A 23586-nucleotide genomic window follows, 5' to 3' on the forward strand; every position below is an offset into this window, starting at 1 on the left:
AATGATTGATATTCATTTATGTATACATGTGATGTTCACATAATCAAATGATGACATCCACAACGTTCCTAGAAAATCACAATGTCCCATTACTGGTAAGCTAGTTTTAGAACAGGCTCATGGGCTACTTATGTGGTCACGGGCACCACGTTGACACTAGTGGTATGCAGGCTCCCGCTAGTGGTACATGAGGGAATCACTGAATTACAGTAAATGTTCAAACAGTGCATTGTTACAGTGGATTTTTATTTTTATTTTTTTCAGTGTTATTGTTCAAATAGTGCATAATTTACAGCCAGTTACAGGGAAAACAACTTCGGCTTAGTTTTGATGAGCTAATGTTTGATGGTGAAAAGAAGAGTTGTATCTCTGGTGGTCACAGGACAGCTGTAATATGCATGTCCAGGCCCCACAGCTTTGAGTACGAGCAAAAAACGGTGCTAAATCGCTCACCTTTATTACAGAGGACTGCATTGAGAAATTCCTCAGCTTGCTTCTCTAATTTGCTGATGGTGCTCTGATCTTTCACCACGAGAGGCTTGAGTGGATCTTGACTCTCCTCGCTACTTAAGCCAATCAAGTGCTCCTGTGAAGTGTTGAAATGGTTCAGAGAGGACGCATATGCGTATACTGAAAAGGTATGGGAAAAGATAAAAACTCTTACCTTAACTTTATCTCTTCTAAAACAGCAGAATAAACAATTTTTATCAAATGACCAATCAGACACCGCTACAGGCTCCAAATCTGTGGACATCAAACACATGGCAGGCAATTACAAATGTGCTTCAACTGCATTAATTTCCCAAATGTTAATGTATGAATTCCACTTCAACTAAAGCAATATTGACAGTGCACATATGACGGAAACACAATTACCCCTATTGTATCAGAGCATGCATTATTAAAACGACTGTAGGATATTTGACTGACTTTGCGCTATCTAAAACACCAACTTTGTTGTTTCTTCAGCTGCCTCATTAAGAAAAGTCAATGTAGAGTGGGGCATTGCATGGTACAGTGAACAGATTATACTCAATACAATGTCATTCATTCACCTGACTTATATGAAGAAGCATTGTACAAGACTTACCCTTAAATAATTGTAGGTCTTCTACCAGCTCTGTGCCAAACAGACCTTCAAGAATGCTCTCAAAACCTAAAGGGAGACATGACATTTGTTTAAGAATTTTCTTAAGTGGTGCTACATTTTGTATCTCTCAAATGGGGCAGGAAAAAAAAGTCTCATTCATCATTTGTTTGTGACATCTTGACAGCACCTGTGTGCAAGCCCCCCGATGCAGTTAAAATACACATTATCAGCTTTCAACTCTCGTATTTTTTATTTTTTTTTTACTTCAACACTAACATGCCCTTCATCCTCCTGTTGCCAGGCAACTGAAGCAACTCCAGAGTTAGGAAGCGAGTGCATACTGTAACACGAAAAAGAAATATGACTGCCAGGTGAAATGATCAAAACATTCTTTGCAGTCTTGTGAAGCTTCCACTGGCTGATTAGCAGCCTCAGCAGATCCAATGAAACCATCCAAAATGGGAAATTGTGGGATCCTGCAGAGGACTTGGCATTACACTGAATAAACAACATGAACATACTGTATGCAATGCATGCCTACTGCTGCGGGGCCAACATAACCAATTTAAAAAGCACTACATGCATCAAATCAAGCGCTAAAGAGGTCACATGGCGCATCTGTCCACTGAGCCGCATGTAAAATGTGTGCATTATTCCCAACTGTCTTTAAGGCCGCCATGAAAACAAATATGACAAGGAAGGAAGGATAAAAAGTGACAATTCAGTAAAAGATGTACTTACAATACACGATCCCAAAGCATCCACTCTCTTTGCCAACTCAGTCAATTGGACAGAGGGCTGTCATGTGTTAAAAATGCACTCTCTGCCTCCCTACAAATTCCCACCCACTTTTTTTTTTTTTTTTATACACAGCCAAAGCGAGCAGAGGGGGGCGTGAAGTGGTGGAACACAGCCTTGCCTTTAGCTGCAGCACGAGTCTGTTTCTGGGTTACTGCACAGGACTCAGCTGAAGCCATCCAATCCCACTTCTGAAATATTTCAGAGGCAGGCCCAGAAAGTAGGTCATCCACTTTCATTTGACAGAGCAACACCATGACATCAAACTACTCTCCAAGAATTCAGTTTCGGGCATTTAAAAACTGTGTCATTGAGTAATGCCATGACTCTGAGGCATTATTAACTCTTTCCTACTGGCAGAGGAGAGTGTGCTGGGTAAAAACCTCTACACACATTCATCTTTAAAGTTAAACCATTTGGGAAGCGGAAACTTGCATTGGAAAAAAAATGAATACATGTAGGCAGTTACATGTGCAGCGTATAAAATATTAATGGTCCGTTTAGCCTTTCTGCAAGCTTTACAAAATAAAAACAGAATGTAATGGTCAGTGATAAAATGCTGCTGCCTATGCCAAAAGTGTAAAAAATTGCAGGTGTTCAGTGTCAATTTTTACAATATCCACTCTTTAAATAAAAAAATTTGCCTTCATCGTTTTAATGAGGCTAAACAGAGAATTGGGACACATTTGAGATGCTGCTACGAATATTGGCTTTGAAGTAGAATGTACAAATTGGTGCCAGATACTAAATTAAGCACAGATACAGAAAAGTGCCAAAAAAAAGTGCAATGCTGCACCTAAAACCTAAAACAATACTGACACTTGGCTACAACTGAGGAGAATAATTGGGTCATTAGGTTAATAAGATAGTTATCTTAATTTCTAAAGTCCTAATTGAATTAACAGGGAGTCATTAACCTTCATTAGAGGACAGCCCTTTAATCCAGAATTATTCACAATTCATACAAAAATCAAGCAAGCAGCTTTCCATTTACTATCGATGGCCATGACAAGTTAAACATTTCCAATTATTCCACCTTAAGTATAGTTTCATAACCACAAAAAATAAATAAAGATGACTTCTTGAAAGTGAAGAGAGATTTTGTAATTTCTGTAATAATTTTTTTTTAAAGAACTGTAGAAAACTAACCCCTTTACTTGATTATTTGTCATAACAACATAGAAATAAACATTGATGAAGCATGGTTGAATGGAAACATTTCAAAAAGTTGACTGGTTAAAAAAAAAATGGCGACTGGATTAACAGTTTCCAGAGAGTGTTGTTGGTGCTTAAGTCTGATCAAGGTGAGCACTGACCGATCTGCCAAACCCTTGTCCTGACCTACATTTTTAATACCCAAGTGAACACGACAGTGACGTGGTCAAAACCTGATTTGGTAAGGTGGCAGAGTGGCCGACATGTCATAGAACGGTAACAATTGAATACCATCTAACTCAACTGTAAAAACAAAAAAATAATGATTTAATAAATTAAAAAATATCAAAACGGTACAAATGTGAGAAATGTTATTTAGAGCCATTTCACAAAATTCTCTATGAACACATTGAACTACACAACTAACTTGAATGCAGGTGTGCATCCCTTTAAATCAAGGATCACGCAACAGCCATATGTCTGGGAACAGGAGATAACACACACCAGGTTTGTACAAGTGAAAATTTGAACTTTGGACCTTTGGAATTGTTTTGGTCTCTAAAAAATAAAAATAAAAAGCTAAAGAGTTGAAGTTCTAAACTGACAAAAAAAACTATATAACTATACTTCTTCCTACAACTGCCAAATCGAATGACCTAGGCCATCACACACGGCCAAATGCAACTGAACTGGACAATAGGGAACAAAAGACAGTCAGTGACTCACACCCACCGATTTGACCAATGATACTCTATTTTATAAAGTAAAAAAAAAAACAGAATGGTAATACTAATAACAAAGCTAAAAATAATAATAATAATAATAATAAAAATGCTTCACTTTATGCCTTCATCTGTGTGTAACATCATAAAACATGACATTTGCCAGTTGTTCATATACCTTTTGTTGTGACATAGATCCGGGAAAAATAAAATATATTTTTTTAAAAATCACTCAAGAGTGTACAATCTAGCCCAAAGAACTCAGATTTCTGAACTGATCCGATTTCCATACATGCCGTGGACAGTTGCAGCCCCTAGGGCTGTGTAATTAATCAAAATTCTATTACAATTTCAATTATTACACTCCACAATTATAAAATCAGCATAATCATAAAAAAAAAAGATCATCAATACTAATTTTGTGTAGTTTAAATTAACACATGTGTACCTTTTTTCAAATGTTTAAAATAACTCATTTATTTTATTTTTTAAATTGTCCAAAAGAAACTTGCATAATTATAAGAGTTTCAAATAATTGTATTTTCTTAATATAATAATTTATGTTGAAACATTTTCTTGTTTTGTACTAAAAAAATAAACGTTCACCCTAATCTTGATTTAAATTATTACCAACATAATCGTAACTAATGTTTTCATCATAATCGAGCAGCTATACCTCGTACCCACTGTATATTGCATAATGCCCGACGACATTTAAAAACATCCTCGATGCAAGTGTGCCGATTCGGAATTGAGCTAGACACTGGCTTAACTCACGCATCCATCCATCCATCCATCCATCTACACTAAATCGCATGTGATTATTGATCGATTTGTGAGGTATATCAGAATATGAACTTGCTAAAATAAATAAATAAATAGCTGAATGTTACTTCTCTTCTTTATATTCTCCATACAGTAGCAATATTTTTTTCAAAATTATGTCAGACACTAATGATTCAGTAACTTGTGTAAAATACATCTCCAAAATAAACCAAACAAGTATGGCATCGTTGACGACAGTCCTTGCAAAAATGAGTTTGCACCATGATAAGCGTTCCACATGTATGACCCACCCTCCTGCTCCTCTTGCGCTGCTAAGGGCGTACAGTACTGCATCAACCCCCACTCAGCCCATCCCCCACTCCAACTACTGTACACATATGAGTGCAACAACTCGCAGCAAAGGCACTCCCTCCGCTCAAATCAGAGTACAGTACAGCCAAAACATACCCTGCTGAACCTGCTATGTTTTCCTTGCCTCCCAAAACACTATAACAACGACAGTTTTAATCTTTAAAGACGATAAAGGCATCATGTTTTATAAATGGTGCACGATTCATATTGTGAGTGTTAATTTTGCATGTCACTGAGATAACACAGTAACATTTCATGACAGTAAAGATAAAAATGGAGACGAGATGAAAAAGGGATGGCAAATTTGCATGAATTAGCTGAGCAAAGCAGCGTGACTATGTTCATCCTAAACTAGTCCATCACACAGACCAAGCAGCTACAAAGCATGCAACGGAACCCTCCGGGCTAGCCACAAAATCTGGAGGTTATCGGGCAAGCTTGGATCTCACACACAGGAATAAGCAAAGCTGTGTGTTACACACTGTGTTCCTTGCGAGTACTGTACAGTAGATGGATCTGCTTTAATAGCAGGCAATGAGCTGGCAGTTTTGTGGAACATCTACAGAGAGAGAAAAAAAAACTACTGTATATGAATACTTGATCTGATGCAAACTGACACTCAAATGGTGCAACGCTGCACAAACTAGATGAAACCAACAACAAAAAAACACGAGTCAAGTCAAATATGAAAAAAAAAACTATATTTGTACAACTGAGAAAAGCAAGCCACAGAAAAGCACTCACAAGACCATTAGTGGGATGTAAAAACTGTGCTGCATTTCAATTTGGGGTGGAGGTGTGTGTGTGTATGTGTGTGTGTGTGTGTGTGGGGTGGGGGGGGGTGTTAAGCACACCACTGTAAAAGAAAATGGGACATGCATACTGTACGTTTAAATTATAAATAAGGCGATCACCCCAAAGTCAATATTTGCTTTTTTTGGTATTTGTGTGGGCAAATCCTTGACATGATGCACTCACTAGTCAAAAAGCAGAAGAATATAGTGACATTTTGTAGATCTACCAGCGCACATTTTTCCAAATCCAAAGAGAAAGTGTGTATGTTCGGTTTACATCTGGGGGCTGCTGAGCCATGAACGCATGTACAAGCAAACGTACAAACAATTGTTGCTCCTGTTTTATAAGACAATTGCCCTTGTCTCGGGGTCCGTGGTTTTACTGCACACTAATACAAAATGTCCATTTGAGCAACGAGCGGGGTGATGGTGTTGGCGTGAGGCGGCCCTCTCCACCAAAAAGCCAAACAAAAGTATGTCCTTGTTGTCATGGACAGAAAAGGTCTTTCTACGGTCAGAAGGCTGATGCATTTGTCATGTATTCTGGTGCTTCACAATTGCTGCCCAAACACAAGAGAGGTTTGTCAATCATAAAAGGGGAGTGTGGCATGTAACAAACAACTATTATGTCTTCTTTTGTGTTTTCAGTGGTGAGCACACAATTAGCCAAGTGGCGTTTTGTTTTGTTCTGGATAAGTCCAGTGTGAGAGCTCACCTGGTGACAGTGGTTGGTCTAAAAGTTATCTGAACAATCTACTAGGCTACTGTATACCAGCGTGTCCTTCCAGAAAGAAAATCGATTACTTAACAATTACTACAATTTTATAGGTAACCGAAGACACACATTTTTGATATTAGGTGGCCAAATTTGCGGCATTGTGAAAATGGTTTTGGTTCACAACCCTCACTGAAAACCAACACCAATCATTGATTTATTCTTTAGTTTGAAAGTAACTCTTCTCTTACTTTTGTTTTTTAAACATACTTGCCTACTCTCCCGATTCTATACACATAACAAAAAATAGGTCTTTAAAGATATTCTTATTATCAATATGATTACCTATCTGAACTATGTATTAATGAGTACTTGAACTAGAAAGTCAAAAACCTTGTTAGCATACATAATACATGGTGTGTGCATTTCATCGGGCGCAATGCACGGTGGCCGCTGTACATGAGACTGATGTAGTCTGACATTTTGAGATCAGCGTCATCACAAGCCGCCCGAGTGAAATTTTTTAACCACTGCGGCTTATTTTGTGTTAACGCCAGCATTCGCGCACATTTTAGTGACTTTAGTTGAGATAAAGAAGGATGCAATGGGAATAGTTCATAATCTGAAGGGTTGATCAGTGACTCACACAGCGAATCATGGGACTGATGAGTCAAATCTCAAGTACATACACTAATAATACAGTGCATACTATATTAGATGCTGCCATTGCAAAGGGAAGTCAAATTCAAAGGTTCACATTCACTTTTAGTTTAATTGTCTGGTAGGAATAGCAAATACATTACAATGGCTATTTTCATGAAAAATGGTGAGATAACATGTTTCGTAGACCAGACAGGGCTGTAATACCGGGCTGTAATTATAGATGCCACGAGTCAAGCTACTGGACAAATATACAGTACTTTAATAAGTCATTTAAAGGGTCGGATACAATACACCAATTCTCCTTTTCCATCTATGAAATTTGTTTTTACAAGCTGTGTAGAAGCTTTATCAACTTCAAACGTGATAACAATGTGCAGTTGTGCACTCACATGGACCATCTCATTTATGTACCTGTACATACTCATGTGGTGATATATGCACTGGTCAATATACTATTCCGATGATACACAACTGAATTTTACGATTTTTAATGAGTAACTAATTGCCAGGGTTAAATGCAGCAAGTTAGTTTACTTTTGTGTACCATTACTTTATGTACATATATGTTGATCTTACGGCAACACATGATTACTGATAAATTCCCAGGGAAGAACCCAATTTCTAATTTGGGCATCGAGTTAAAACATAAATTTTGAGATAGTGGTCTGAGAGAAAATATACAGTGAGCTGCATTTCCTTGAAGAAAATGTCTTGATGATGGTAAAGGTCAATGAACCAACTACTACGAGCTGATTGCTCAGGCAAGTGATTAAATATCTAATGTGTAAGGTGTTTGTTTAAAAAAATAAAAAAAATAAATGTACGACTGGATTTTTTTTTTTTTTTTTTTTAAACTGCAAAAGCCTTTTGAACTGCTGATAATATAAATCACTTTATGTACACAACATACAGGACAGCATTTGTTAAATTGTACCCACTTGAACACACTAGGTCCTTTTTAGCCGTCCAGACAAACTTGGGAGCACCTCTGTGACCACTCCAAGACAATTTCAGAATGTTCCTTTGGGTCTAATACAAGCCTTTCATACATATTTGCTTAAAACTTGTGATGCACCAAATATTCGAAAATGGCTTTGAAATGGAATTTTTTGCCATTTTCGGCATTCGGCTAAAATAAAATTAAAGCCGAAAGAACATGGCCGAAATAGGATGTTGTGGTGACGCAAGCAAAAAAACAAAAAACGCTGCAAGCAAGCATCTGTTTGAATTAAACAGCGAATGCGGCGGTGAGTGTCCGCCTTTTCTAATCGTATCTGGCTTTTTACCGTGTGAGTTTGCACCGGTCAGTCGCAACAGCTCTCAGGGTCATTGCACACACCGGAGGAGAGGGGCGTCGCTTGGTGTACAACATTTAAGCGGATCGAAAAAGGACAGAACTGCCGTGTACTGCAGTACAGGCGAACCACTCTTTCGCCTGTAGCGCCCCACCCCCCTTTTTTTTATAAGAGCCCTTCCACTTTTTCACTGGCATCCCCGTACTCATGCTGTGCTAAATACTTTAGATAATGCTAGCACTATTGCTATCAACAGTTTAAAACACAACACTTACCGCTTATCTCCAGGTAGCGACAGGCCTGCACAGGACGCTGTGTGTGACTTTGCAGTCCGTTCCCGAAGCCGATTAGCTGGTGCGAACAAATGTATTTATTTCTTTTTAAACGTCAGTGAATATGTGAATGTGTCAATTTTAAATGCGCCGCACCTTGTCCCGCCACACGCATCTGTGCCCGCTAACTACATTGACTATAAAGTGCAATCGCACTGCCAGAAAATGCTCAACCCTCATTTGGTGTTTAATGTACCATTAGCCAACATGTCTGTGGTGTGGGCACATTTCTATTTATATTGTGCTTGGTTAAAATGCCAGTGCTAAATAAACATTTTATAATAATATTAAAATTTTAATTAATTATAATAAATGCAATGATAGCAAAAACTGGCATACATTTTTTTTTCTGCCGTTTCGGTTTTCATTTTTGGCCAAACATTTGCATTTTGGTGCATCCCTACTTAAAACCTGTCAAATATGATGAACACAAAGTTATCTGTAGTGAGAAAAGTTATACCAACTCGCCTCAAGAAACCTTACGTGTAGAAGGATGAACTTGAAGTGTGTGTGTACCTTTTAAATTGGTTCCCTTTGAGAATGTGCTAGCATTTATGGTTCGCTTCCACCAATTTGGATCAGTTGTATATTTGGCCCATTTACTATATTCTCTAGATTATCTTTCAACAATTTAAAAATATTTTATATTTTGGGCTCCCCTGACCCCTCCCGCCTTTCTCATAAAAAAATTAGTATTGAATAGCTATCAGTGGTTTTTGAAGGTATGTTTTAAAACGATTAGTATTTTTCCCCTTTTCCCAATGCATTTCAGTGGGCGTCAATCAGGGATGGACTTTCACTATTTGCTGGCTGATCTGGTCCCTATCCCCCACAAATTGCAGGGGTCGACTGTATTTTAGTCTACACGTTTATAAAAATAAAAATAAACTACAACAACAACGAAACTGCGGAAAATCAACAACTACAGTGAAAGTATAGCTCAGCTAAATGATAAGTAATTGCCCGCTGCCAAATTACCTGCTGTTGTTTAATTAAACGGTATGATACATGCACACCACCTAAACTACATAACATTTTTGTGTTTTTTGATATTTGTGACCTTAAATGTGAGCACTCAAGTAATTGTGCATTTGGGGTATGTATGAATGTGGCTTGTTTCAGGGCTGTTCATTAAATGTCAACACATTTGAAAATGTATGTAAATAGTTTTTGGGAACCTTGGTTCACAATTTTGATGAACAAATTTGTTTACAGCTGGGGTGTTTCAGGAGTTTCTCAAATGGCCAGTCCATTCCCGGCCAAAATTGTCGCACATTAGGACTTACTCCATTATTAAGTGAAATGGTTATTTTCTCTTCTGCATTCTTATTTTTCTTTGATAAAGCAAAAACATACATATATATATTTTTTTTTTAATTATCCAAATACTTGATTATTTGATAAGACTCCCAGTAGGATATCTGAATAACAAAATATTCAACAGCTGCTGCCCTAAATGAAACGCAGCTAAATCAGATATGTGCCACTTGAAATGGAAATGAAGTAGCCAAATCAAATATAGGCATTAAAATGGAATTGGCCACTTCAAACTGCACTGTAAATCCAGCCTTATTATCGCAAGTAAACATTTTAAAGCAAAGGTTAGCGCTCTCATATTCATCAGAGGCCACATTGAATTTATGGTTGCCCTCAAGAGAGCCAATATGACTGTGAAAATCATATACTGTAAAATCACCTTATACATCCCCCCTACATTTCTTTGTTATTACACATACAGTATTTTTAGTAACAATTAGAAATAGAAACAGTGCTGCTCAAAAGTTTGTGAACCCTGCAGGCATGGTCAGACTTTTTGTATAAAATATTAAAATAACCAATGTTTAGTCATACCCAAATCTACAATGACAACATTGAAAATAATGGACTTGAACAAAAAATAATGATAATATCGTCATTCATTATTGAACAAAAGTTGTTGATTTGAGAAAAACTCAGATTTCATGGGTGCAAAAGTATGTGAACATCTCACTTAATCAAACATTGCACCTCTTTTTGCAATGAGAACTTCATCCAAACACTTTCTTTAGTGACTTATTAGCACTGGTGTGCACAGGTAGACCGCTAGTGGTGCTCACACCCTTGCCCCTCTGCCTTCTCAGAAAAAGTGCCCTTTGGAAAGTTCTTTTTTTGTTTTGTTTTTTGTTTAATAAACACTTTACTGAGGACGGGTCAATGTTGACACAATCTTTTAGAAAATCTGCATGATTAATCATGTGTGAAAAAAACAACAACAATATGCATCGACTGCGCGCACGCACCCGACCTAGCTCTCTCGCTCGCTTCCTTTGTCACGTGAACGCTAATTACCCACGGTCGCGGTGTGGGACAGACACACACACGCATCTCCTTCCCCTGCTGCTCCACCCCAGCCAGGTAACTGTGTTATGAATCCAGTGAAATTGTATTGTTTGTTTGCCCTCTATTCCCTACCAAAAATCATTTTGTTATGAAGTCTCATACAGCACAAACAACTGAGCATAAATTAGCCGATATTAACCACCTAGTTTAAAATACTATATGCTAATTCAATCATCGATAACGTGATAACCACCACATAGTAAGACTAATGACGGTGAAAGGAAGCTCTCTGTGGTCTGTGCATTGAAAAGCATTGGACTTTGGATCATTGTATTTTGTTTGTGGGGATTATTTTGACTTCAAAATGTGATGAACTGATGTTTGTGTCTGGTTTGTATTATGTTAGTAGTCACAGGCAAAAACAATCCAAGACGTCATTGGTGATCAATGCATTTGCACTGTGGAAATATAAGAAATGTTTGGATGTTTGGAATTGTCAATTGCCTGTGAAAAATACCCTTTTGCCTTCTTGTAATGATGACTACAGTCAGTCTTATTCATTCTCAAGCCATTGGTCTGTTTGGTTACAATTGGTCTATTTATTTAGTAATTGTAGCATAATGCCTAGAAAGGAGAGGCTGAAAAGGGGAAAAGAAAAGGAGCTACAGCAAGCAGTCAAGGGAAGCATCTCTCTGCTCTCTTGGATGAAATCAAAGACACATGAAGATGAAAGGTCAGACTCAGAGTCAAGGCCAGAGGGAGTTATGTTAACTAGAGTTTAGCACCTTTTAAAGATCCCATTTTAATATTGATATGCTCCTTAAGGTTAATTGTATTAAAAAATATTTTCTTTTTTTAAGTAGTTTGGACTAAATCAATAGGCATGAAGCTATTATTAGCTAAATTATTAGCTATTATTTAGTACAAACCATAACTGTAAGTTACTTCTATGCAACAAGTCTTGCAGTCATGTTGCCCTAATAGGCTGTTATTAAAACTAGCTGTGGGGTATTATTAATTATTATTACGTGTTTGTAATGTTTATTTGAAAACTTGTATTGACATTTCCGAACATCCAGGCATTACTGATATGTCCCCAATGCAACACAATGCAAATGCTTCCATTATACGGTGAAAACAAACAGCAGATTGTAATGCTTTTTCCTGTGACTGTCATGCAAATGACATCCCATCACATTTTGAAATCAAAATAATCCTCACAAATCAAATTACAACAATCCAAAATCCAACGCTTTTCAATGAGCAGATAGATTTCGTTCACCAAATTGACGGCCATCTTGGCTTGTGACATCATCTCGGAATTGTCAGTAAGGTATATTAATTGTGCACAAAAGTGCAAACCCCCCCCCCCCCCCCCGAACCAATTGCCCCCCAAAATCTCTGTGCACGCCACTGCTTATTAGTCTTTATATTTGTTTATAAACATATATAAACGAAGTAGTGGCACAAAATTTGAATGGGTGCAGCAAAGAAACACGTCATGAATGCAAATACTGCATAATTTATTAAACATTTGCAGGCTTCTGAGAGTCCATCTAGTCCGAATATTTCTAAGGTTGTTTGTTGGAGTAGGTCGGTTCAAAGCGGAAGCTCCCCCACTCACTTCCTCATTGTGGTCATGCGCGTACCCAGGAGGGAAAAGCTCGTTTAAAAGCGCGATGTTTAGACACATTAAAACGCATAATGAGCACGCGAATAGCAATGTGTCGTCGTTATTAACAACACACTGGAACGCGCATTTGATGTAAAGAAACGGGAATGCGCCTTTTGGCCGACGCGGTGCCATAATTCCTGTGACACTCCCTTTAAGCGATCACAGTGCCCTTTAAACAAACTACAATTCCACTCGGCCCCTCGCTAAGTATTTAAATCCCCTAACGAACGCTAAAAAAAAACGCGAGGAAACAAAACAACGAAATAAGCTGTAATATTCACACAACGACTCCAAATGAGGATAAACAGTTGAGGGGGGAGAAAAAGTCGCTCGAGATACCCGAAGTGAGTTGATTATTTACACCGAACCTGCTCGAACAGACGTAGAATTCAGCTTGTTAAATCCCATTTAGTGTCGCTGGCTCGGTTCTTACCTACACAGTGGATGAGTTTGTGCCGCCATGAGTCAAGTTCTTGCCGAAAGCCGCGCCTGTCGATGGAGCATTGCTGCCTTTTACACTGACTCGCCATTTTCTGTCGTTCTTCTCCGGCGGCGGGCACCCGCACGCCGAGAGGAAGCTTTGGGCGCGTGAACGCGCGCGTCGACGTTGCATTGTGGGGAGGTAATTGCTACACATATACATTCCTCTCAAAACAAACTCGAACTGTTTTTAAATATCGAGAATAAAAATATAAAAGTATAATAAATATTAGTATTGTAAGACACAGTATCATTATGCAGTTGCAACAATATCACTACTCTTGTAGAGTTAAAAAAAAATGCTATTGAAATAATGACCCAATTAAAATATGCTTCTTTCACATTAAGGTTTAATAAAAATAATACCAGGCACGGCTTTTTTCTCTCCTAGGGCTACAGGGAGATTGCACCATTTACTGCCATCAGCAAATACTTTAAAGAAGTTACAGGTTAAGAGAATGGATGGATGTAAATGTCACCAATGGGGGTATGACCATAGGCCACCATAGACAGTACTGCATATTGGATTTTTATCTTAGAAGCCGGGCAGCACGGTGGCTGACTGGTTAGCACGTCCGCCTCCCAGTGCAGAGGACGTGAGATCGAGTCCGAGCTTCGGCCTTCCTGGGTGGAGTTTGCATGTTCTCCCCGTGCTTGCGTGGGTTTTCACCGGGTACTCCGGTTTCCTCCCACATTCCAAAAAAAACATGCATGGCAGGTTAATTGAACTCTCCAAATTGTCCCTAGGTGTGAATGTGAGTGTGGTTGTTCGTCTCTGTGTGCCCTGCGATTGGCTGGCAACCAGTTCAGGGTGTACCCCGCCTACTGCCCGAAGCCAGCTGGGATAGGCTCCAGCACCCCCGCGACCCTAGTGAGGAAAAGCGGCCAAGAAAATGGATGGATGGATCTTAGAAGCCTGATTCCTATCTGAGTATATTTGAATCCAAGTATTATTTTTTTTTTTTCGTTTTTATGCTGCCATGTTGCATAGCAAAATTGTTTCACTCAAGGGCAAAAAAAACAAAAACTGAACCGTGTCAATTGAGCCATGCAATGCAAATCCAAACTATTATAGAAAAATAAAAGCAGACATGTCTCTTTAGGTTTTCTACCTCACAGTAAGCTCCATTCACAATTAAATGGCCATCATTACACTTATTAATTTCATAGCTCTCTGAGATGAACTCTTGCGACATTCACTGACAGGTCAACTTCCAACATTTTGGGGTTAAACTACAAATTGCAGTTCCACTGTTTACCATTACCAAAGTAGCACAGTATGGTACACGTTGACCTACACATTAATATTAGTGTACATATTACACATATTATTTTAATTTGCTGGGGTAAACAACAAACATTCAAACTTGAAATTGGAACTGCCGCTAATAGGGCAGAAACTATGTAATATGTATGATGTGTATTACACTTCTATTTGTGGTGGAGTGACCTATTTTGTAACCAGGACAACAATTCAAACTATTTGTTTCATCCAACAACAAACAGCCTCAGAAAAATATATAATTATTTATTATTGATAGCTGAGAGGTCATAATAGTCATGATGGAGCCACGTGGGATCGTTTATCACTGCCTTATCATCTTTACGCAGACTCATTAGACAACCATAATAAAGTGTGATTTAATCACAAGCAAGCTGCTCTCTGGAATAATTGCTCCCCGCAGATGAATATGATGTGAAACAGACATGGACTGCAGACTGAACGCTCCAACATCCTCATTCAAGAGACACAACAGTGAGAGGATTACGCTTAAAATTAAGTGAATTAAATTAATATAATGATAGTACAGTTAAGGTTGTATGTCCTATTTGTTTTGTGTTTCTGCTATATGTAGGCCTTCATATAGAAATGAACCTTATGTGCCAACTTAAAGGGAAAAAGTACTTCCCTCTCTATATGGCTGGAGAACCATGTGATTTTCCTCAACCAATCAGAAAAAGGTCAACCAGACACCCTGGACTGGTCATCAGTCATTTGCACATACATGTATTTTTAACAAAGACAAATCATCAAACACACCTATGGATGATTTAGTCGTCGATGAACCTAAGAAACACATTTTTGAAATGTGTACCTGGAGAAAATCCACGCAAACAACATGAAAACTCCACAGAGAACTGAACTGAACAGAACTGTGAGGCAGCTATAGAGCACATGCTGCCTCGTCTAAAATCAGATCAAATGATAGATGGGCTCCTATTATATATATATTCTTCTATAATCCACAAATCTTTGTCAACACCCCCATGAATATCCCTACCTATTACTAGAATAATTAACATTCCTGGATGCTGTTTTATGGTTCCAATATAACCCAGACTTTATTCAAAATTTTCCAATCTTTATACATGACATACATAATAAATGTAGCCTGAAGGACATTGAAGTGTAGCCTGCTGCTCTGCCGCTGTAATGAACCACCGCGTGTCCAACCAGACAGTCTTTTTTTGAATGAGCAAATAAATACACTCAGGCAATGAAAAAGTAACAGGGGCAAGCTCGCCATGGTGCTGTTGTAGTGATGCCTCCATCGTCTGTCGGACGTTTGTGAGCTATAACTGGAAAAAACACACCAGCCCTAAGATACGAGCATGTCATAGCATCAGTATTACACATCTTTTCAGTTAATCTGAATACATTTTACAATGAAATAGACATCATTTTCGAGGCGTGGTGTTTGTAACATTTATTTAATGTTTCTAAGGAGAAACTCCATTTTACAAGAGCCGCATGAAGGTAGCATACGGTCCTCAGCCGGTTATATTTTTTTTACGCCCCTCGGCTGCTCTACGTCGCCTACATGCTTCTGAGACAACAAACGTAGCGTACAGGTAAATAAATAAGCATTTATAAGCTTAAACCTGCTCGCTTTTTAGTGCACAAATGTGCCTTTAGAGGTGACAGTTGACTCGATAGTAAAAGCGGTATACTGCATATCCATTTCCGTGCATGAACGCTTAATCTAAACACACACATTCACTATTTTGATTTTTTCCTTTAATAACAACAATACTAATAGCCTTTTATTCGATCTTTTTATAATAGCGAGCGTGCGCGTAAAATGATACCTGGCTGCCATTCTGTAACACTTGTTTGCAGCAGCATTTGGAAATGGTCACATTCTCTCATTTGTTATGTTTTTAACAAAAACATTTAAATCAATTCTGTGGGGCATCATAACGGCATGCATACCCTGTGGTTTTATATACGCCAATGCAATTTCCAACAATTGATGGCATCAATGTGCATCTTAATCAACACAGTGTAAATTTCCCAAAATATAAAATTTTTATGTGGTTTATTTTTATTTTTTTCATTTAACCCCTGGGCGTTATTTTAAGCATTATTGATTCATTGTAAGAATATTCTGTTTATTTGCACGTGTCCACCTAACATGGTTTAAAATGAAAAAAGGTCACATTGTCATGACAATATTTGTATTTTGTGTGTGTGTGGTAATATAGACTGAGGCTAGCTCCAACAACATTGACAAAATTAATGTCCACTGTTGGGTCAACACACTGGAAAACCTCAATTTATGTTGTATATTTGACTAAAATGATCACTTGAGTGACAAATTAATATTTAATGACAGTATAATAATATTCTGTTCTCATGTGTCCATCCAACTTGGTGACATGTATGACTAAATGACCCAAACAGATGCTTCTCCTTTTCTCCGGTGACACCGATAATCCCATCAGGGTGGTTTGTCTCTGTAGCAGTGCCCATCAAGTGAGAGGTCAAAGGTAAACCTCATGTACAGTACATGGATGTGTTTGTCAGATAGCGGGGGCGACATGACTCTGACCAGAGGCTCCTTCACCTACGCCACTGGAGAGGAGTACCATGGCGAGTGGAAAGAAGGCAAGTGAACGTCCTCACTCATTTAAATGTCTACTTTCTCTCACTTGTTTCTTGAGTTTATGTGAGGGGCAGCGTACACCCTGGAAATGTCGCCAGTCAACTGCACAAGACGTATAGACAAACAATCATTCACACTCGCATTCACAGCTATAGATAATTAGAGTCTTCAGTGAACCGAGCATGGATGTTTTTTTTTTTTAAATGTGAGATATAAGTAAACAGTAAGAAAAGAATCTTCAAGATGTTTATTGCTACCCCGTAGATTAGTGTCAAACTACAGTAAATATAAATTAATTAGAATTACACTACATAGCCTCTTCTAGCTTAATGCTACACAGTACACACAATAGGAAAACGCCATAGGTATGTGGGCTAACAATTAGCATCTACAGTCCCCCTCCAAAAGCATTGGAACGCTCCTTTGTTCTAATTGTATACTGAAGACATTTGGGTTTTAGATCATAAGATGAATATCAGACAAAAGTTCTAAATTTCAGCTTTTATTTCACAGTATTTTACTGTAAATTACTGAATTGTGTCTTGGGTAGTGTCCTCATCACAGTTACATTTTGGAGCACATTTAAATCTTAGTCTATTGTGAACCTATTGAGTCAATTAGTGCAGATTTTACCTTGAAGCAGAATCATGAATTCTTCGTGAAGTCTTGTTTTAGACACTGTGGGGTATCATGGAAAAGCAAGAGCATTCCTCGGCTGATTCCTAAAGCAGAAATCCCTGCTAAATATCAGCTGGATTAGAGTACAGTTAATTCCCGTCACACAGGAGGCAGATGGGACTCCTAATTCACTGCTAAACCTTTATCTGACAGTGGGGAGGTGCAGAGGGAAGTTTACAGTGATTCACGTGACAGACACTAGCAATACTGATCGGAAAAGCCTTCATTTTTGGGGGGGGTCGCTCGTCTGTATAAATTACTCTTAAACCATCCGTTTACATATAATGGGAAATTGGCTTTGTAATGAATTGTATATTCATAGTGTGGAATTAAACAACCAAGTAAATATTTAGTTATTTGTTTATGTGTGTGTGTGAGCAAGCAGTTCTGCTTTTCAGCCCCACTTTTGAAAACAGTCAGGCAAAATTCAATTACTCATCGGCAAACCCATTTGTAAGCAACTCATTGGCAAGATCCAAATAACTGTTTGTCAATCTAACGGAAGCTGGCCACGCCATTGGCCTAGGTCTATGTGAGGCGAGATGAGAACTGGATCACTGTGCAAGTCAGATCACCAGGTGCGTGTGTGCTGTAAAATTAAGTCTATAATTCTTTATAATTGAGTTATTTAGATGAATACATGCCACGTTCATGTTATTAAGACGCATGGTAACTTCTTTATTTCTTTTGTTCTTCTGCTGGTTTTCCAGGTCGGAGGCATGGCGTCGGCCAGCTCAAGTTCCAGGATGGAACCTGTTTCTCAGGGCAGTTTGAGGACGGCCTCTTCCATGGTGCCGGAGTCCTGCTCTTTACAGATGGATCAAGGTGCGCAGGCAAGAGGAAGGCGCTTTGTCCTCATTCAGACTACCAGTGATCTTTTCATCTTGAATCTTGTTGCTTTGGTGCTCTTTCAGGTACGAGGGGGAGTTTGCTCACGGAAAGTTCCAGGGCCTAGGCATCTTCAGTCGGTTTGACGGCATGAAGTTCGAGGGGGAATTCAAAGACGGACGTGTGGAGGGATACGGTAAGTCCAACGCTACGCTATAACATCTGGACATTGTGCTTGAACATCATGAGCTCCGTCTGCCTCCAGGACTATTGACGTTCCCACACGGAACACACGGCATTCCACGCAATGAGGGCTTGTTCCAAAACCACAAACTCCAAAGGCGAGAAAAGTGTCGCGGCGTGGTGCAGAGGGCGCAGGCGTCGGCCACCAACGCTCGCAGTGTCGCTCTTTGACTCTGGCTAACCTCGACATCAATGTCATGGTATTTGCTTGTTCTAGGAGTGCCTCAGGGAGGTAAACTCCACCCTCTCATGCTCCTATTACTTCATGTCCTCATCACTTCTTTTGATTGATTTATGAAACACAAACTTTTAACCACATTTTCTTTACAGCAGTCACACACTCATTTACAGTGTGTTAGCGGGCTAATATTTAGCTAGACGACAACAAAATGCTAAGAAAGAGAATAGATAGAGCTTATTTTACACATTATAGCCTATGAGACCTGCAGTATAAAGGACTATTTGGGTCAGCTAAAAGAAACTACATGGATAAAATGGTAGAAATATGAGAATAAAGTTAGAATGCTTCTCAAAAGTTAAACATTTACAAGAGAAAGAAAGCATAATTTAACAGAATAAAGATGCAATTTTTTAAAGAACTGAGTAAATTAGTAATAAGGTCATAATACTACAAAGAAATAATTTTATAACAACAGAGTAATAATTTTACAGCAACAAAGTAATAAGTAATTAATAATGATGTCATGAAATAATGATAAAGCCATCTTTTCATGCCCAGTGCAAGTCTGTGCGCAAAGTTGGAGTTTTCTCTCTTTTGGTATTTTGACTGACTTGTTTGTCAGCCAATGGAATCGGCTCCCCTCATTCCCTTTTAAATTCAGCGCACGAGAGAGGTGTGCGGTCTACATGGCGTGTAGATGCAAAGTAAAAGGAACTAAAAAAAGATTTCTACTTGTGGATGATTTAAAGTTGGCCGCTGTGGAGTCGGCACAGCACCCTCAAAAACCATAGTTGTGCCACAGTCAAGGGGGATGCTTTTAAATGTATTGATGATAATAAAAATTTGTTCAATTGATTGATTTCTACACTGATTCAGAGGGACTGAAACATTTAATACACCAAAATCACGTTACGCCATCTGCGCCACAACTTAGACCTGCTTTTAGCTACTCTAATTTCTAGTCTATGTTCTGTCTACAAATTGTCAGGTGCGCCAGGGCGTGTAATAGAGAACACCTTTGGTTTGACAAACACCCAGTGAGGTGTAACGCAGTCTGCCAAATTTCCCAACACGGGAAACTAAAGTCGCCTCGGCACAATGATGAAGATGCGCCAGTTTTTATGCCGTGCACACATATGACAGTTTATGAAAATAGGTCCCGTAATAATATGAGGAAAATATCAGTTTTATCGGAATAATGTAACTTTGTTCTGAGAAGTCGTACATGCCAAAGGTCTATATTTTATCTAGAGAAAGATCTGCCATTTTACAAGGGAGCATATTGCAAAAATATATTATTTGGGTGAATTTAAGGGGATTTATTTTTTGAAGATAAATTGTAAATTAAAATTTTACAATTTTCTGACAAAAAGTCCTAAAATCCATTGATTTTTAATAATCACACTTTTTGTTTTCAAGGTATTTCTTGTAATTTTTTTCTCATAAGTTCTTTGCAGCATGGCCTCTAATAGTCCTGCATACTTCAGTAAAAAAACAAAACAATTTGACTTTCACTTACCATTTATTAGTTCGACCTAACTTCAAATGATGCCCTGCAATAGTTTCTCTTTTTGATTATTACCAAGAGGGGATTATTGTTCAATATAGAATGTAAACCAGTGAAAGTTTTTTTTTGGTTTTATTATTACATAAATGCAGAAAATAATAACCTAACCTTATGATCTCCATGACGTAATGGAGTGTTGTTTTTACATTGCATAGGTTTAATTTTTATATATTGAATCAAGATACAGTGCACTTAAAAAACTCTGCAGTGACACATCTTATTTTGTTCAAGGAATGAATTTGCTTCTTTCCACTTTTGCCTTAAAGACATTTTTTGGGTACAACAAGCTCATGTCATCATCCGTGGCTCCTCCTCTGCATCATTGGCATCATCAACGCAAGTGTGTGCGTGTGTGAGTGTGCGTGTCACACTAATGGATTTGTGGTGCGTATTTGAAGGCTGCCTTCACTTTGACAGACACGTTGCTAAGCTGCGGCTGCGGAGATCGAGCGGCACTCGCTCAAGTCTCTGTGGAAAAGACTGCAGAGAGGATTTCATTGTACGTTGTTCACAATAGACGCACTGCTTATCCAGATATCTTCAAACTTGATGTAGTAAAAAAAAAAAATAATGCATTTATTCCAGGACCTAAACTGAGGCAGCTGAAAGACTTTATGTACAGTTTGTGTGTGTTTTTGTGAGGTGCACAGTGATTGTATTGACTTGGACCTACTGTACTGTATATCAGATACATTAAGACGTGATGCACACAGGCCACATCACAACTTGTGTGTGATGACAAATAGGCCTTAAAAAGTGTTGGTACACGTTTTCCGGTTGCCTGCTTCCAACTTCCAACCAAAGAGACAATCCTGTGATACAATGGATGTGTAAATCATATAACTGGAGATACACAAGTGATGAGACAAAAATGACAAATCATTGCAGACACAAATGAGACGTAAGTGACATCAGATTTTAGCTGTAAATTTTCTCCAAGTGTCTTGTATATTATTGTTGTACTCAATACAGCTATAATTTATGAGGGTTAAAAAAACAAAAAAAAACAATATAAGCTCCTATGTTTACTTGCTTTGAATTTTGCCTATTAGTAGCATTAGAGTGCTGCAGAGTACAATTGTAAAGATTGGGTTGGAAAAATGCCGAGCGGTGCATCTTTCCAAAAGCGCACTGGGATCATTTAATATTCTCTCTGTATGTGCAATGTGTGCTACAGTATATGTTTTCATTTTTATATCATTTTATTTGATTATTTTCATTTTGAGTGTGTTACCAACAACAATAAGAAAAATAAACATGTATGGTGCTTAATATCGCCGTGCCTCTCCAGACATTCACCTGCCAGGCAAATATCATTGTGATGGTTACACCATTCATTTTTTTATTTAGTTTTTACAGTCACAAGTTCATAATGTGACTTTGAGAGAAAAATGCTGGACAGAAACATATGTGGCATATATAAAGAGATGTTCAATAAAGTCTTGTCTTGAAAAGAAATGTGTGGTTTTGGCTGCATGATTTTTTTGTATGATTTTGTACCCATTCTATGCAAATGTAATAAAGAACTAAATGCGGTGTTTATCTTTCTATCTATTAGTGCTGTCAAACAATAATTTTAAAACTGATTAATCTCAGAATTTTCTGTAATTAATTGGATTTTTCTACTTCTATTCTTGTAATGAATGTATGTTTATATTCACAGACCTAGTCCTTGAGTATAGTTTGAATATATAGTACAGTGGCTGTTTTTTGTTGTTGTTTTTACACTTATAATACAATTAAGGGACGTTAGACACATTTCCTAGTCTTCACCTATGCACACTTGCATACAAAGACTCTATTTGACATTCCTGAATACTTTAGAGAGACTAAAGATAAGGCTTTACTCCAGTTGCTCACCACATGCAGTTGCAGGCTGCTTATCTTTTTCCTCAGCTCTGTGGGATCCTCTCATTGAGTCTGGTACAACATCATATAACGCCTGCGGAGAGACACAAATATGGCTGCCCAAGAGAGCTGATGGTGAGCAAATTAATGGGAAAGTATTACTAAAAATAGTATTGTGGTGACCATATGCATTCTGCAGTGAATCAACCGCAACACATGTCATATTTAATAGTGGGCATCTTTCAGGGAAGCTTGATTTTGTACATTAGTTTTTAAAATAATCAAACTAATGAGGGCTTAAGTTGCATATGACAGTCTGTTAAAGTGAATGCAGAACAGTACAAATGCTAATAGTACAGTCGGATTGGCAAAGTAAAAAAACACACACAAAGTAATAAAAAAAAATACATTAAAAGTAAAGAAAATAGAAATAAATACATTACAAATAAATGCAATATATATATATAATATACATAATATATGTATTCAAACAGAAAATAACTATAATGGTTAGGGTTGCACTAAAAACTGACTGAATCGAACTGAAGGTTAGTAATGATGTTGTGGGTGTGTTCATGTTTGTCAATCTTGTCATTATCAATATAATTAATATTTTTAATTATAGTTAAACATTTAACCAATTCACAATGACCAAAGAACCAAATGTAACAGGAGGGTTAAAGTGCTGGAAACCAAGCAGGTTCTTTACTGAAAATCCATACTGACAGTGCATGTAAAGAATCCACTCACCGGCCAGCCACAACATTACAGTAGATACAGTACACAGGTACATGGACTACATTTACAAAGACCTCCTTGTGAGCTGTATTATTTTGAATAGAAATATTAGCAATAAAAGAACTGCAATAGCAGTGAATTAAACTGCTTTTTCTAAAATGTTGGCTGTCTCAGAAATGCCTCCCAGTCTGATGTATGCCACACCCTGCTAACTCGCCTAAGTCATGTACTAAAGGTGTGTTCCATTGAAAAGCATTTAAACATCACTTTACATTAAATACAATCCATCAGGGGTTGTTTCGGTTGTTCTAATTGGTGAATAAGTATAACACAATATGATGCCCTCTTTTTTTTTTTTTAATTGCTGTATATATTGTAAGATTTTTATTTATTTATTATTATTATTGTTATTTTCTAACAGTTACTCCAGGGCTGTGGATG

The 23586-nt window shown here is 37.9% G+C and overlaps 2 protein-coding genes across 9 annotated transcripts in view; one reads left to right on the forward strand and one right to left on the reverse strand.

The window, feature by feature from the left end:
- Positions 1–17852, reverse strand: part of LOC144061199 (ligand-dependent corepressor) — a 31069-nt gene extending 13217 nt beyond the window's left edge. For 2 of the 4 annotated variants that reach the window (XM_077581407.1, XM_077581410.1), the window contains exons 1-4: positions 13129–13288; positions 1091–1156; positions 665–744; positions 454–586 (exon numbers count right to left, since the gene is read on the reverse strand). In XM_077581407.1, coding sequence (XP_077437533.1) covers positions 454–586; positions 665–744; positions 1091–1156; positions 13129–13225 — 376 coding nt within the window. In that variant the 5' untranslated portion in view covers positions 13226–13288. Of the gene's footprint in view, positions 1–453; positions 587–664; positions 745–1090; positions 1157–13128; positions 13289–17695 lie in introns of those variants that run through there. The other 2 variants (XM_077581409.1, XM_077581408.1) reach the window with 2 other exon arrangements.
- On the forward strand, positions 12971–21959 carry morn4 (MORN repeat containing 4). Of its 5 annotated transcripts, none has more exons than XM_077581415.1 (5): positions 12971–13039; positions 16984–17064; positions 18451–18565; positions 18655–18764; positions 18834–21959. In XM_077581415.1, the coding sequence occupies exons 2-5, from the start codon at positions 16998–17000 to the stop codon at positions 18980–18982; spliced, it is 441 nt and encodes a 146-aa protein (XP_077437541.1). In that variant the 5' UTR covers positions 12971–13039; positions 16984–16997; the 3' UTR covers positions 18983–21959. The 5 variants fall into 5 exon arrangements, with proteins under 5 accessions (XP_077437541.1, XP_077437538.1, XP_077437539.1 ...); XM_077581412.1 differs by lacking the exon at positions 12971–13039 and adding an exon at positions 15645–16028 and having other exon boundaries at positions 16861–17064; XM_077581413.1 differs by lacking the exon at positions 12971–13039 and adding an exon at positions 15645–16028 and having other exon boundaries at positions 16902–17064.
- Positions 21960–23586: the final 1627 nt, after the last annotated feature.

Source organism: Vanacampus margaritifer, chromosome 12 (genome assembly GCF_051991255.1).
Source record: "Vanacampus margaritifer isolate UIUO_Vmar chromosome 12, RoL_Vmar_1.0, whole genome shotgun sequence".
NCBI classification, from domain to species: domain Eukaryota; kingdom Metazoa; phylum Chordata; class Actinopteri; order Syngnathiformes; family Syngnathidae; genus Vanacampus; species Vanacampus margaritifer.